At 47.9% G+C, this 14,707-nt stretch overlaps 1 protein-coding gene across 1 annotated transcript in view; it reads right to left on the reverse strand.

Annotated features, from left to right (window-relative positions):
* HCK (HCK proto-oncogene, Src family tyrosine kinase) overlaps positions 1–14,707 on the reverse strand; it is a 49,329-nt gene that overhangs the window by 794 nt on the left and 33,828 nt on the right. The window contains exons 9-12 of the mRNA XM_003273505.2: positions 14,078–14,257; positions 12,237–12,313; positions 6,862–7,015; positions 1,920–2,051 (exon numbers count right to left, since the gene is read on the reverse strand). Of these exons, the coding sequence (XP_003273553.1) occupies positions 1,920–2,051; positions 6,862–7,015; positions 12,237–12,313; positions 14,078–14,257 (543 nt within the window). The remainder of the gene's footprint in view (positions 1–1,919; positions 2,052–6,861; positions 7,016–12,236; positions 12,314–14,077; positions 14,258–14,707) is intronic.

Raw genomic sequence — 14,707 nt, forward strand, 5'->3', positions numbered from 1 at the left:
TAGAGGAGAGTCTTTGGAGAATGTACCCTTCATCTCTTCCTTTGAACACTGTGAGATACTTATGATACTTGGAGGTGACAACATGGAAAAGACCATCACAGAGACAGGAACCCAGAGTCCTGACAGCTGCTGAGCTGGTGAAACCAGTCACCAATGGCAGATGGGGAGTAATAGATTGCTTCTGTTTCAGTTACTCTTTGTCTGTTATTTTGTTCCTTGCTGCGGAACACATCCTAATGGATTTAGCGTCTATTGTGTATTGCCTGGTTTTGACTAGTGCACCCTCAAGACAAAACATTCAGGTGACCAGATTCAGTGTCAACCTATGGGTGGGACCATTTTTTTGTTCAGTTCACGTTTCTATTAGCTGTTCATAAGGATAGCCATTCAATGTCTGTGATCCCCAATTTTATATTATTAGTCTCAAACTCCAAACTCATGAACTCAAGTGCTTCCTTTACTTGGATGTCTCTATACTTAAGTCAACTCAAATTTAACAGAGCTAAAACAGAGCTCTCCAATTTCTATCCCTAGACCATTACCCACCCTGTGGTGCAAAGCCAGGGTAATCATCCTTGATTCTCTCTCTCTCACCTCCTAAGTCAGCAAGTCAGATCTTTTCTTTTTTTGAAACATAGCAGTAGTTCATCAACATATGCTAGTCACGAATGCTACCACCCTGTCCAGACCATCATCACCTCTGCCTGGGCCACTGCTGTGGCCTCCTCACCAGCTGCCAGCCTGTTCCCCTTCCCTCCCATTCATTCTCCATGCTGAAAGCATCACTTAAAAATGGAAATCGCCAGCCCGGCAACATAGCAACACCTTGTCTCTCAAAAAATTTAAAAAATTAGCTGGGCATGGTGGTGTGTGTCTGTAATCCCAGCATTTTAGGAGGCCAAGGCTGGAGGATCGTTTGAGCCTGGAAGTTAGAGACCAGGCTGCACAACGTAGTGAGATCAAGTCTCTACAAAAAAATTAAAAAAATAAAAAATAGCCAGGCATGGTGGCATGTGCCTGTGGTCCCAGATACTCGGGAGGCTGAAGCGGGAGGATCACTTGAGCCTAGGAAGTCAAGGCTGCAGTGAGCTATGATTGCACCACTGCACTACAGCCTCAGTGACAGAGTGAGACATTGTCTTAAAAAAAAAAAGGTGGAGAAAGGACAAGATCTGATTTACAGTTTAGAATTATCCTTCTGGCTACAAGTGGAGAATAGGCTGTAGGACATAGAGGGAGAAAACAGTAAGACTGATGAGGATGCCGCTGCACCATCCATGGGAGATGATGCTGGCCTGGATGCAGTGGAGACTGTGGAGTTCAACGTGGTGAGACTTGGGATATGTTTTGGAGTCAAGTGGCCAAAACCTTTTGACTGCTCAGATGTCATAGGGGTGAGGCCAGGCATGGTGGCTCATGTCTGTAATCCCAGCATTTTGGGAGGCCGAGGCAGGTGCATCACCTAAGGTCAGCAGTTTGAGACCAGGCTGGCCAACATGGTGAAACCTCATCTCTACTAAAAATACAAAAATTAACCAGGCATGGTGGTGGATGCCTGTAATCCCAGTTACTCAGGAGGCTGAGGCAGGAGAATCGCTTGAACCTGGGAGGCGGAGGTTGCAGTGAGCCGAGATCACGCCACTGCACTCCAGCCTAGGTGACAGAGGGAGACTCCGTCTCAAAAAAAAAAAAAAAAAAAAAAAAGTCATAGGAGTGAGAGAGAAGGAAGGGCCAAGGAGGCCCCCAGATTTCAGGCTTAAGACATTAGGTGGATGGAGGTGCCTTTAACTAAGACAGGAAAGGTGAGGGAAAGTTGGGGGTGAGGATCAAGAACTCAGTTTGAATGGACATATTGTCCAGATGAGCCCATTGCCAGGCTGGGCCCTGGTAGCAGCCCCGAGCTGATGCCCCTTCCCTACCTGGGTAAGGGATCCGGCCATAGGTGATGATCTCCATCAGCAGGATACCAAAGGACCAGACGTCTGACTTGATGGTGAAGGAGCCAAAGTTGATGGCTTCAGGAGCTGTCCACTTGATGGGGAATTTGGCCCCTGCAGGGTTGAACAGAGCAGAGTCGGGGGAAGGCTGGGGAGTAGTGAGGGTTGGCTCTGCTAAGTTGGGGGAACAGGCAAGGGCAATAGCTGCCAACATCTGCCCCTGCAGACTTGCAATTTCCCTGTTACGTGGCCTCCCTGTGGAAGCAAGGGACATCCATCCTGAGGACAGATGGCTAAACAAGGAGGAGTGGGCTTAGGGGCCTGGGGTATGGCATGGAAGTTCACTCTAGAAGCCTCCTCGTTGATTTAGCTGATACCCCAGTTAACTACAACTCTGAAGAGTGGAATCCCAGAGGTCACAGGTCTTTGGGGACAGAAGGACTTCGGGGGGCCTTGAGTCCAGGTTGCAGCCGATGCCTCAGTCCTCTCACCCCGGGCGATGGGAAAAGGGAGGATGCTGGCTCTCAGCCCATGAGGTTTCCACCAGTCACGGTGTGTCTCCCCCTTTACCCGCCCCTCCTCCCACCTAGTCTGACTTGGGTTTAGTTAGCCTTTTCATTTTTTTTTTTTCTTTTAGAGACTCTGTTTCCCAGGCTGGAGCGCAGTGGCACAATCATAGTTTACTGAAGCCTCGAACTCCTGACCTCAAGCTATCCTCCTGCCTCAGCCTCTTGAGCAGCTGGGGTTACAGGTGTGCCCCACTATGCCAAGCTAATTAAAAAAACTTTTTTGGCCAAGTACGGTGGCTCGCTCCTGTAATACCAGCACTTTGAGAGACCGAGGAGGAGGATCACCTGAGATCAGGAATTCGAGACCAGCCTGGCCAACCCCATCTCTACTAAAAATACAAAATTAGCTGGGTGGGGTGGCAGGTGCCTGTAATTCTAGCTACAGGCTGAGGCAGGAGAATCGCTCGAACCCAGGAGGTGGAGGTTGCAGTGAGCCAAGATCACACCGCTGCACTCCAGCCTGGATGAGAGTCAGACTCCGTCTCAAAAAAATAAAAAATAAAAAAATTTGTAGAGACAGTGTCTTATTATGTTACCCAGCCTGGTCTCAAAACTCCTGGGCTCAAGCGATCCTTCCACCTTGGCCTCCTAAAGCACTGGGATTACAGGTGTGAGCCACTACACCTGGCCTAGTTATCCTTTTTTAGTATTTATCTTAATTATATCATGGTTGGTGAACATGGTCTATAGAATATATGTTGTTTGGAATTTGTTGAGACCTGCTTTATGACTGAGTACACGGTCAAGTTTTGAAAATGTTCTCTCTCTGTGTGTGTGTGTGTGTGTGTGTGATTGTGTGTGTGTGTATATGTGTTTTCTCCCTTCCTCCTTTGGATCTAGAGACTTTTCTTGATTTCCTGCTTATCTTCTTCTCTTCTTCTGGTTTAGAAATTATACATTCTACTTTTATTCCTTTAGTCATTACCCTTATTTATTTATTTACTTATGTTTTGAGACGGAATCTCGCTCTGTCTGCCCAGGCTGGAGTGCAGTGGTGTCATCTTGGCTCACTGCAAGCTCCGCCTCCCGGGTTTCACGCCATTCTCCTGCCTGAGTCTCCCGAGTAGCTGGGACTACAGGCGCCCACCACCACGCCCGGCTAATTTTTTGTATTTTTAGTAGAGATGGAGTTTCACCGTGTTAGCCAGGATGGTCTCGATCTCCTGACCTCGTGATCCGCCCGCCTCAGCCTCCCAAAGTGCTGGAATTACAGGCATGAGCCAACATGCCCGGCCCTATTTATTTATTTTTTTGAGACAAGGTCTTGCTCTGTTACACAGGCTGGAGTGCAGTCACATGATCTTGGCTCACTGCAGCCTCAACCTCCTGGGCTCAAGTGAATCTCCCACCTCAGCCTCCTGAGTAGCTGGGACCACAGGCTCGCACCACCACACCTCACTTATTTTTAAATTTTTTGTAGAGATGGGGTCTTGCTATATTGCTCAGGCTGGTCTTGAACTCCTGGGCTCAAGCAGTCTGCCCATTTTGGCCTCCCAAAGTGCTGGGATTACAGTCATGAGCCACTGTGCCCGGTCTAAATTTTTTTTTTATTGAGTTACAACATACATGAAATAATATGCACAAATCTTTAATATCCATTTTGCTGCAGCTTTATATATGTATATACCCTTGTAATCACCATCAGATTGGGCTGTAGAACATTTTCAGCATTTCAGAAGGCTCCTTTCTACATCCTTCCAGTTAATACTCCCTTACTTAAGGTGACTGCAGCCTGTGCACGGTGGCTCATGCCTGTAATCTTAGCACTTTCAGAGCCTGAGGCAGGAGGATCACGTAAGTCCAGGAGTTTGAGACCAGCCTGGGCAACACAGTGAGACACTGTCTCTACAAAAAATTAAAAAATTAGCTGGGCATGGTAGCACGTATCTGTAGTTTCAGGTACTCAGGAGGCTGAGGCAGGAAGATTGCTTGAGCCCAAGAGTTGGAGGCTACAGTGAGCTATGATCTCACCCCTCCACTACAGCCTGGGCAACAGAGCAAGCACCTATCTTTTTTTTTTTTTTTTGAGACAGAGTCTTGCTCTGTCACCCAGGCTGGAGTGCAATGGCACAATCTCAGCTCATTGCTGCAACCTCTGCCTTCCAGGTTCAAATGATTCTCCTGCCTCAGCCTCCCAGGTAGCTGGGACTACAGGCACCTGCCACCACGCCCAGCTAATTTTTGTATCTTTAGTAGAGATAGGGTTTCACCATATTGGCCAAGCTGGTCTCAAACTCCTGACCTTGTGATCCGCCTGCTTTGGCCTCCCAAAGTGCTGGTATTACAGGCGTGAGCCACTGTGCCTGGCCACATCGTCTCTTTAAAAAAATAAATAGGACTGGCACAGTGGCTCACATCTATAATCCCAGCACTTCAGGAGGCCCAGACGGGTGAATCACTTGAGGTCAGCAGTTTGAGACAAGCCTGGCCAAAATGGTGAAACCCTGTCTCTACTAAAAATACAAAAACTAGCCGGGCATGATGGCGCACGCTTGTAATCCCAGCTACTCGGGAGGTTGAGGCAGGACAATCGCTTAAACCCAGCAGGGGAGGTTGCAGTGAGCTGAGATGGCGCCAATGCACTCCAGCCTGGGCAGCAGAGCGAGACTCCATCTCAAAATAAATAAATGAATGAATAAATAAATAAAAATTAGGCTAACAGAAAATAAAGGTGACTGCAATTCTGACCTCTGGTGCTATAAATAAATTTTGCCTGTTTCTTTCTTTAACAGCTTTATTGAGATAGAATTCACAGACCATACGTTTCACCCATTTAAAGTGTATAATTCCGTGGCTTTCAGAATATTCACAAAGTTGTGGATTTTAGAATACTTTCATCACATTTCCCTGCAAAAAACCCACAGAAGTCACTCCTCATTTCTCCCAACTCCCCACTGCCAGCTGTAGGCACCAATAATCTACTTTCTGTCTCTTTAGATTTGTCTGTTCTGGGCCAGGCGTGGTGGCTCACACCTGTAATCCCAGCACTTTGGGAGGCTGAAGCGGGCAGATCACTTGAGGTCAGGAGTTTGAGTTCAGCCTGGCCAACATGGTGAAACCCTGTCTCTACTAAAAATACAAAAATTAGCTGGGTATGGTGGTGCATGCCTGTAATCCCAGCTACTCAGGAGGCTGAGGCACAAGAATTGCTTGAACCTGGGAGGCAGAGGTTGCAGTGAGCTGAGATTGAGCCACTGCACTCCAGCCTGGGTGACAGAGCAAGACTCCATCTCAAAGAAAAAAAAAAAAAGATTGCCTATTCTGGACATTTCATAGAAGAGGAATCATACAATATGTGGTCTTCATGCTAGCTTTCCTTTGACATAAGGTTTTTAAGGGTCATCTGTGTTCTAGCCTGGTATAGTACTTCACTCCATTTTATGGCCAAATAATATTCCATTGTATGGATATATCACATTTTGTTTGTCTGTTCATCAATTGGTGGACATTAAAGAGCGTTGTTTCCATTTTTTTGGCTATTAGGAAGAATGCTGCCATGAATGTCCAATTACATGTTTTGTCTTTTTTAGAATTTCACAAAAACGAAACCAAGCGGCATCTACTCTTTTTTTTTGGTCTAATTTCTTTCATTTTGATATTATACCTATGAGAGTTACCCATTTTGGTGCATTTAGCATTGGTTTGTGCCTCTTTCTTTCTTTCTTTCTCTCTCTCTTTCTTTCTTTCGACAAGATCTTGCTCTGTCCACAAGGCTGGGTGCAGTGGCATGATCATGGCTTACTGCAGCTTCAACTTCCTAGACTCAAGTGATCCTCTCACCCTGACCTCCTGAGTAGCCACAACTACAGGCATGTGCCACCATGCCTGGCTAATTTTTTAAATTTTTGTAGAGACTAGATCTTCCTGTGTTGCCCAGGCTGGTCTTGAGCTTCTGGGCTCAAGCAGTCCTCCAGTCCTGGCCTCCTAAAGTGCTGGGATTACAGGCGTGAGCCACTGAGCCTGGCCGGTTTGTGCTTTTTCATCACTGCGTGGTATTATATGGTGTGAATATACCACAATGTATACATCCATCCTCCTGCTATGGACATTTGGATACCCTCCCCATTTTTGTCTGTTATGCACAAAGCTGCTCTTACCCTTAATTTCAACATATATTTGCCCACTCCCTCTAAAATCTATCAGTACTTCTCAATCTGATCTAAAATCTCCTCAAAGTCTCCAGGTGAGACTCTGAAGTTCAGGACATTATCCAGAAGGATCCACCAAGCTCAAGAATGCACAGCTAATACTGGGGCAGACTCTTGCATTTTACCAATCGCTCTCACAAGTATCAACTCTCAACACTCACAAGCATCCAAATGGACAACATGGGGCTGCTTGGCAGCGTTCCCTACCTTCCCGAGCTGTGTACTCGTTGTCCTCAATGATCCGGGCCAGGCCAAAGTCAGCAATCTTACACACGAGGGATGCAGAGACCAAGATGTTGGCAGCTCGGAGGTCTCGGTGGATGTAGTTCCTCTGCTCGATGAAGGCCATGCCTTCTGCAATCTGCACCCCAAACAGAGATACCTTTGTCCTCAGACCTGGCCTACGCCAAGATGGCCCCACCCGAAAGCAGCAGAGAGGTGTTCAAGTGAAGAAAATGTGAAATGTCTGCACCAGCTCTCCCTCTTTTGTCCGGAGGGCCCCAGGGCTCAGGGTGGCATTCCTTCATCAACCCATTCAGGTTAGAGGGATCCCTAAGGAGGCCTGGGCCAGTTTGGGGGATTCTCTAGAATTCCAAGACTTCCAGAGAGCACTTTGAAATGTTCTCAGGGAAAAAGCAATGGGACTATTTCTCCAGGACCTATTCTTCCAGGAACACACATACACACACACGTGCACATGCACACATGCACACACACACACACACACACACACACACGAACCCTAGGATACTACGAAGAGCTTTCACCTTCAACTCTCTTTCTGGGGACAACCCAGGTTCATGTCATATTCTGCTATACCTCTCATATCTTCCTCATGCCCCAGCCTGGGTAGGGAAAATTCACTTATTTACTCAACAGAAATCTACTGAGTGTCTTGTAGGTGCCAGACATGTTGCTTGAACAGGTGATGAGCCTGGCAAAGCCCTGCAGGTGGTAAGTACCATAAAGAAAAGATAAAACAGGCCGGGCATGGTGGCTTACACTTGTAATCCCAGTACTTAGGGAGGCCGAGGTGGGTGGATCACTTGAGGCCAGGAGTTCAAGACCAGCCTGGCCAACATGGCGAAACCCCGTCTCTACTAAAAATACAAAAAGAAGATGAGCATGGTGGTGCACGCCTGTAATCCCATCTGCTCAGGAGGTTGAGGCATGAGAATTGCTTGGACCCAGGAGGCAGATGCTGCAGTGAGCCGAGATTGTGCCACTGCCCTCCAGCCTGGGCGACAGAGCAAGACTCTGTCTCAAAAAGAAAAAAAAGATAAAACAATGTAACAAAATATGACCTGTAGAGAGCTTTTTTGGATTGGGCGTTCAGGGAAACCTGCTTTGAGGGGGTGAGATTTTAGCAAAGATCTGAATGATGATAATAATAAGTGTGTCACATAAGAATATTCTAGGCAGAGAGAACATGAGGTGCCAAGGCGTGGAGGTAGGAAAGAGCTTGGGTGTTCATGGAACAGCACAGAGGCCAGTGTGGCCAGCAGAAGATGCCACAGAGAGAGGAGGGAGAGTTGAAGTTGAGAGGGAGGCCGCCAATCATGAACTGCCTTGTAGGCCAGGAGAGGAGGGTGGATTTTATTCTGAGCGTGTTGGGGAGATACTAGAGGCCTTCAAGCAGGAGCGTGACATGTTCTGATGTACATTTAAAGATCACCGTGGCTGCTGAGTGAATAACAGACTGCGTAGAGGATTCTTATTCACACCAGGGGCCCTAGAAGCCTCTGATGAAAACACAGGGATTATGTCTTGCAGACATTTTTACTTACAAGGGTTTGGACAAAAGAGGTTGAAGGTAAACTCTCAGATGCCCAGAAAGCAGCACTTTTGGTTTACAAACTGAGCTTGAGCTCTTTGAGGCAGGAATGATCGTGATCTCTGTTTTACAGACATGGAACCACTTGTTCCAGATCACACCACCAGGAAAATTCTGAATGTCAGGCTCAAACCAGTCTGAGGACTCCTAATCCAGTGCCTCCTGCTGCCTCTAAATAACCCAGCACTCCAGTGCTCCGGCAGACTGCAGCTGGGTGCAGTCTGATGAAATTATTCTGGAAGTGAGGGCGTCTGACTAGACAGAACAAAGCACCGCCGGCCGGCTTCCCAAGGTCTGAGGCAAGTGGGTGGCGCCCTTGCAAGGGGTGGACAGCAGGGGACACCCGAGGCAGTTAGAATGGAGACCCATGCTTTGCTTTTTTCTTTTCTTCTTTTTTTTTTCTTTCGAGACAGGGCCTTGCTCTGTCACGGAGTACAGTGGTGGGATCACAGCTTACTGGAACCTGTGCCTCCTGGGCTCAAGCAGTCTTCCCACCTCAGCTTCCCAAGTAGCTGGTACTATAGGTGCATGGCACTATACCAGACTAAATTTAAAAAGAATTTTTTTTTTTCTTTTTTAATAGAGAAGAGGTCCCACTCTATGGCCCAGGCTGGGCTCAAAGGGTCCTCCTGCTTCAGCTTCCCAAAGTGCTGGGATTACAGGCCTGAGCTGTCACACCCAAGGGAGACCCAGAGACCCCAATTTTTCAATAAAAACTTGGAAGAGACTCTGATTTTGTTTAGAATAGTGGGGGGTGGGGACGAAATGGGGATGAGGTTGCCAGGGTGGAGTGAGACAGCATCTTGGCCCTGGGAGTGTGGGAAATTTATGAGTCCTTAGATGAACAGTTAACAAAAATTATTATGCTAATGGAAGGCATCATAGCTTATTTATAAGATGATACTTAAACACTTATGTAACATTTACCATGTGCTTTGGAGGAGGCACTTTTGCTATCAGCCCCATTCCACAGATAAGAAAACTAAAGCCCAGAGAAATAGGTAAGTGGCCCCAGCTTACACAGCTTGCAAGTTGCAGAGCCAGGGCTGGAGCTCCAAAAGCGCTGCTTGGGGTCCACGCACTTATCTGTCACTCGGCCCAGCTTTTTTGCCTTGCTTTTATTCTGGAGCGAGCACTAATGCTGGTAGTTACCACTGTTTGATCCTCACTGGCAGATGCTCATATGCTACTGATTTTCACAGGAGCTCAATGGGGCAGGGATGACACCCCACTTAGGAGACAGCAGAGGGTAATAGCTAAATGGCTCTGGAGCTGGACCAACTCAGCTTGAGCGCTGCGGCTCTGTGATGTCAAGCAAGTTGTGTCATCTCTCTGTACCTCACTTTTCTTCTCTGTAATAGCACCTGGTTCCGAGGGGTCATGTGAAGATGAAACCCCTAAGCCTACATCAAGGGCTTAGTAGAGTGTTTGGCACATAGTTAAGTATTTATTTCAAGAGTGGCTCCCAGTGCTCCCAGCGGGGGAAAGTGGCACTCAGAGAGGTTAAGCAACTTGCTCGAAGCTACACAGGCAGAGCTGAGATCAAAACAAAACTCTGTGTGACTCCTAAGCCCAGATGCTAATGGTGTTGCTTCTCAAGGGTCTGCTGACTGAATGAATAACGAGTAGGTTTATTGGGCCCAGGTGTAAGCACTGCGGGTTGATAAGGTGGTGAGATTTCATGACCCCCAAATAGGGTGCCATGAGGTTGGGTATCGGAACTTGGGTTTGCTTCCAAAGGGTATCAGGGAGTCACAGCATCAGAGCTGGAAGGACCTGTAGAGCTCTTCAAACTGAATCCTATGGATGCCTCAAGGTTATATGGGGGTGGGGGACACAAAAGAAAGGCCACAGATAAGCCCCCCACCCTGCTTCAGTCAGAGCAGCTCTGTTTTGACCTGTTTGTATATATGCAGCTACTGCATAACGTTTCATGTCACCCACAAAGCTGTGACTACAAAAACACCACATGTGTGGTCCAGTTCTCCACCTGCTGCTCCAAGCTGCCTCTCTGAGTCTGGAGGTGAAGACCAAGGCCCAGGGTGGGCTCCTTTCTGTCCCTGGGCTCTGAATCTACCTCTGCTGCTGGACAGATGAAGGCCCAGAACCTGTTTTCCTCCCTTTTTTTGTTTTCCCCTCTGTGAAACGGGCAGAGTGGCTCTTGTCCTGGTCCGTGACTGCTGCCCAGCAGGGTTTCTGCTAGTTGGAAGGTGATAATTTAGCAACAGACCAGTCTATTGTCTCCCAGAGGACCTGGCCCATTGGAGTGAAAACACATTTCCATATGCCTCTGGCATTCCAGGCTCTGAAAGTAGAGTCTTTTGTTACACATTGTGGTGTCCTCTGGGCCCCTGAATTTGCATACTCAAATGAACCCTGCCCTTGGCATCTCCAGCAGGCCCAGCTGAGGCCCAGGCAGGGTCTCGCTCAACTCCCACCACCCCTGGGCTCCTGCTGAGTAGGCTGAACTCCTTCACCTACTTTTGCACAGGCTGTTTCTTTTGTCTATAAGACCTTTCCATTTTCTCTTCATCTACTCAACTTCTACTCATCCTTCAGGCTTAGCCTAGAGGCCACTTCCTCCAGGAAGCATTCTCTGATTGCTCCTGGACCAGGCTAAATGCTCTAGCTATGCACTCTAATACCACCCTGTCCTTACACTCTGTTTTCCCATACATCAGAGAGAGCATGAGAGAGGACGGAAGTGAAAAAACCGCTTAGGCTGGGGATGAGAGGAGCTGCAAGGGGCGTGGGGAACATGAGAAAGAAAATTAGGTTTTCAGCAGTGTTTCTGCGATTTGCGAACATTATTTACTTTGTTAGATATTGTGCTCTTTTGACTCAGCCAGGACCACTTGGGTCATGGTCTCTAAGAGATTGGTTATTTAATACTCATCTTCTCATCTGGACTGTGAACTCTATTAGGACAGGAACATTTCCATTTTGTTCACTGCTATATCCCCCATAATTAGCACAGTAACTTATGCAAGCCATTTAACCACACTGGGGCTCAGTTTCCACATCTGTACTTTACTTCTGCTCTATGCCTCAATTTCCTATTCTGTAAAATGGGATGTTAATTACCTACTCTGTGGCCAGACTATTACACTGGGGGGGTCCCTGGGATTTGTGTTCTTGGTCAGTCCCCTCCCACACTGATTCTGGGCATGTCTATGTGACTTGGCCAATGGGCCATTAGCAAGCCTGATGCAGGCAGAGGCTTAATGACAGCCTGCTCATGAAGGCTTGGCCCCTGGTCCAGCTCTCTTTTGGAACCCAGCTGCTGCGCCATGAAGAAGCTCAGGCTGGGTGATTGGGTGGTGAGGGGCCATGTGGAGAGACCCTGGAGGCTGAGCCACGCCTTGGACATTCTAGCCTGGGCAAGTGCCAACAGTATGCATCTGCACCTCACTTTACCATGACGAGAAGAACCACCCAGCTGAACCCAGGCAACCCACAGGATCATGAGAAATAACAATTGCTGTTGTTTCAAGCTACTAGGACTTGGATGGTTTGTTATACCAAAATAGATAACGATAATCCCAGCCTATAAAGCTTATAGGATGATTAAATGAATGAGTACATGTATAATAAAATACATGCAAAAAGCATAGTTTTATACTGAGCTCTCAATACATTTTACCCATTATTATTACTGCTATCATCATAGTATGTGGTCAGTAAATATTTGGCAAATAAAAATATTGAATTCCTGTTTCCCTTCTCCGTTTCCGCATTAGGCTCTCACCTGGGCTGAGAAGTCAATGAGTTTTGGCAATGGCTGCTGGCTGCCCTCATCACTTTTCAGAAAGTCCAGCAAGCTTCCTATATGGGGGAAAGGGGAGGAACATTTACTCCTTTTACTATTTAATGGCAAAAACCACAATTACTTTTGCACCAATCTAGTACTTTAGTGTGTGGTGAAGATTTTTCATAGTAGTAGATTTAAATACGAATATTTGTTTGCAATTCCTGGTGTTTGAGAAAGAGAATTTGAGTTTTAGTGAAGTGACTTTTTGATTGCTAGATGGATTCTGTGACTGAGACAGCCCCTGAGCCTGGATGGCTGGGATCATGCCTTCACAGGACTGGCATAATTGCACAGTTAAAATGAAAAAGGCTTGAGGTTTCAAATTGCACTAAATGGGATTGTGTGAGATGATTCTGTTTATCAAAAAATGGGCAGAGTGGCTAGGCATGAGGCCCATGCCTGTAATTCCAGCACTTTAGGAGGCCGAGGCGAGAGGATCACCTGAGGCCAAGAGTTTGAGACCAGCCTGGGCAACATAGCAAGACCCCATCTATGGAAGAAATTTACAAATATATATGTTAGGCCAGGCTCAGTGGTTCATGCCTGTAATCCCAAAGCTTTGGGAGGATCACTTGAACCCAGAAGTTTGAGACCAGCTGGGGCAAGATGGCAAGACCCTGTCTCTAGAAAAAAGTTTTAGAAGCTGGGCACGGTGGCTCACGCCTGTAATTCCAGCACAGTGGGAGGCCTAGGCAGGCGGATCACGAGGTCAGGAGATCGAGACCATCCTGGCTAACACGGTGAAACACCGTCTCTACTAAAAATACAAAAAAATTGGCCAGGCGTGGTGGCGGGCGCCTGTAGTCCCAGCTACTTGGGAGGCTGAGGCAGGAGAATGGCGTGAACCTGGTAGGCGGAGCTTGCATTGAGCTAAGATTGCACCACTGCACTCCAGCCTGGGGAACAGAGTGAGACTCCGTCTCAAAAAAAAAAAAAATTTTTTTTTAAGAAATTAGCTGGGTGTGGTAGTGCATGCCTGTAGTCCCAGCTACTGGGGAGACTAAGTCGGGAGGATCCTGGAGCCTGAGAGTTTGAGGCTACAGTGAACTATGATCACGCCACTGCACTCCAGCCTGGGCAGGCAGAGGGCAACCCTGTCTCTAAAAATAAATAAGTAAATAAATAAATAAAATTAGCTGAGTATGGTGGCATGGGCCTGTGGTCCCAGCCACTCGGGGGGCTGGAGTGGGAGGATCACTTGAACCCAGGAGTTATGATTGCACCACTGCACTCCAGCCTGAGTAACAGAGCAAGACCCTGCCCCTAAAAAACAAACAAACAAAAAATGGCAGGGGTTGAAAATGGTTGTGAAACAGTGGCCTAAAAAAATTCCCTGAGAAATCCTGAGTTGTGGCAGGGCGGGGGTGGGGGCAGAACTGCTGCTTTGCCAGCTCCCTCTCCCAGGGCGTTGGCAAGTACAGGGAAGGTGGCTGATGCGAGAGAGTGGCACCCCCACCACCTGCGCCACACCCTGGCCTCTAAGGCTCACTGTGAACCATAAGCCCCTTCTCCCATTGCCCAGGAGTATTCTGGCCCCATTCCCTTCTCCTGGTAGCCCCTTGTTCTCCCTTCCCCTTGGTGACCCCTTAACATGATTTCACCCCACTAACCAGGAGGGCTGTATTGTTCCACATTAGATTCTCAATGAGTACTTGCTGGAAGAGCTCCTGGCCAGACTGGGGCCATCTCAAGGTCAAGGACCATGTCCAAGGCACCCTTGAGCCCGCAATTGACCAGTAGAGGCCACAGCCTGCACCCCCAGCCCCAGCACGCAGCACCTTTGGCCATGAACTCCGTGATGATGTAGATGGGCTCCTCAGTGACCACCGCATGAAGTTTGACCAGCTTGTCATGCTGCAGAGTTTTCATCACGTTGGCCTCTGCCAGGAAGGCCTCCACCGACATGCTCCCTGGCTTCATCGTCTTCACTGCCACCTTGGTGTGCTTGTTGTAGGTGGCTGGAGGGGGATAGAGAGCAGGGAAGGTGGTCAGAGCACACTGGTCTCCTGTACCACCCTAGAAGGCCCAGCTGCAGACCCGCCTCCTCCAGGACGTCTTTCCTGCTCATCTCAACTCTCAGAGAGGGAAGCGAAATCATGGGGTTAGGCCTCAGACAAATGTGGGTTGAAAGGCGGGTTCACCACTTCCCAGCTGTGCACACTAGGGCAAGTGGCTTAACCTCTCTGAGCCGTGGCTTCCTTGGCTTCCTCATCTGTAAAGTGGAAATGGTAAGCCTTGCCTTTGAAGTGCTGTTGCAAGGATTTAAAAATAGCTTTAAGTGGCCCACACCTGTAATCCCAGCACTTTGGGAGGCCGAGGTGGGCGGATCACAAGGTCAGGAGATCGAGACCATCCCGGCTAACATGGTGAAACTCGTCTCTACTAAAAATACAAAAAATTAGCCAGGT

The sequence above is a fragment of the Nomascus leucogenys genome, chromosome 13, assembly GCF_006542625.1.
Source record: "Nomascus leucogenys isolate Asia chromosome 13, Asia_NLE_v1, whole genome shotgun sequence".
Classification (NCBI taxonomy): domain Eukaryota; kingdom Metazoa; phylum Chordata; class Mammalia; order Primates; family Hylobatidae; genus Nomascus; species Nomascus leucogenys.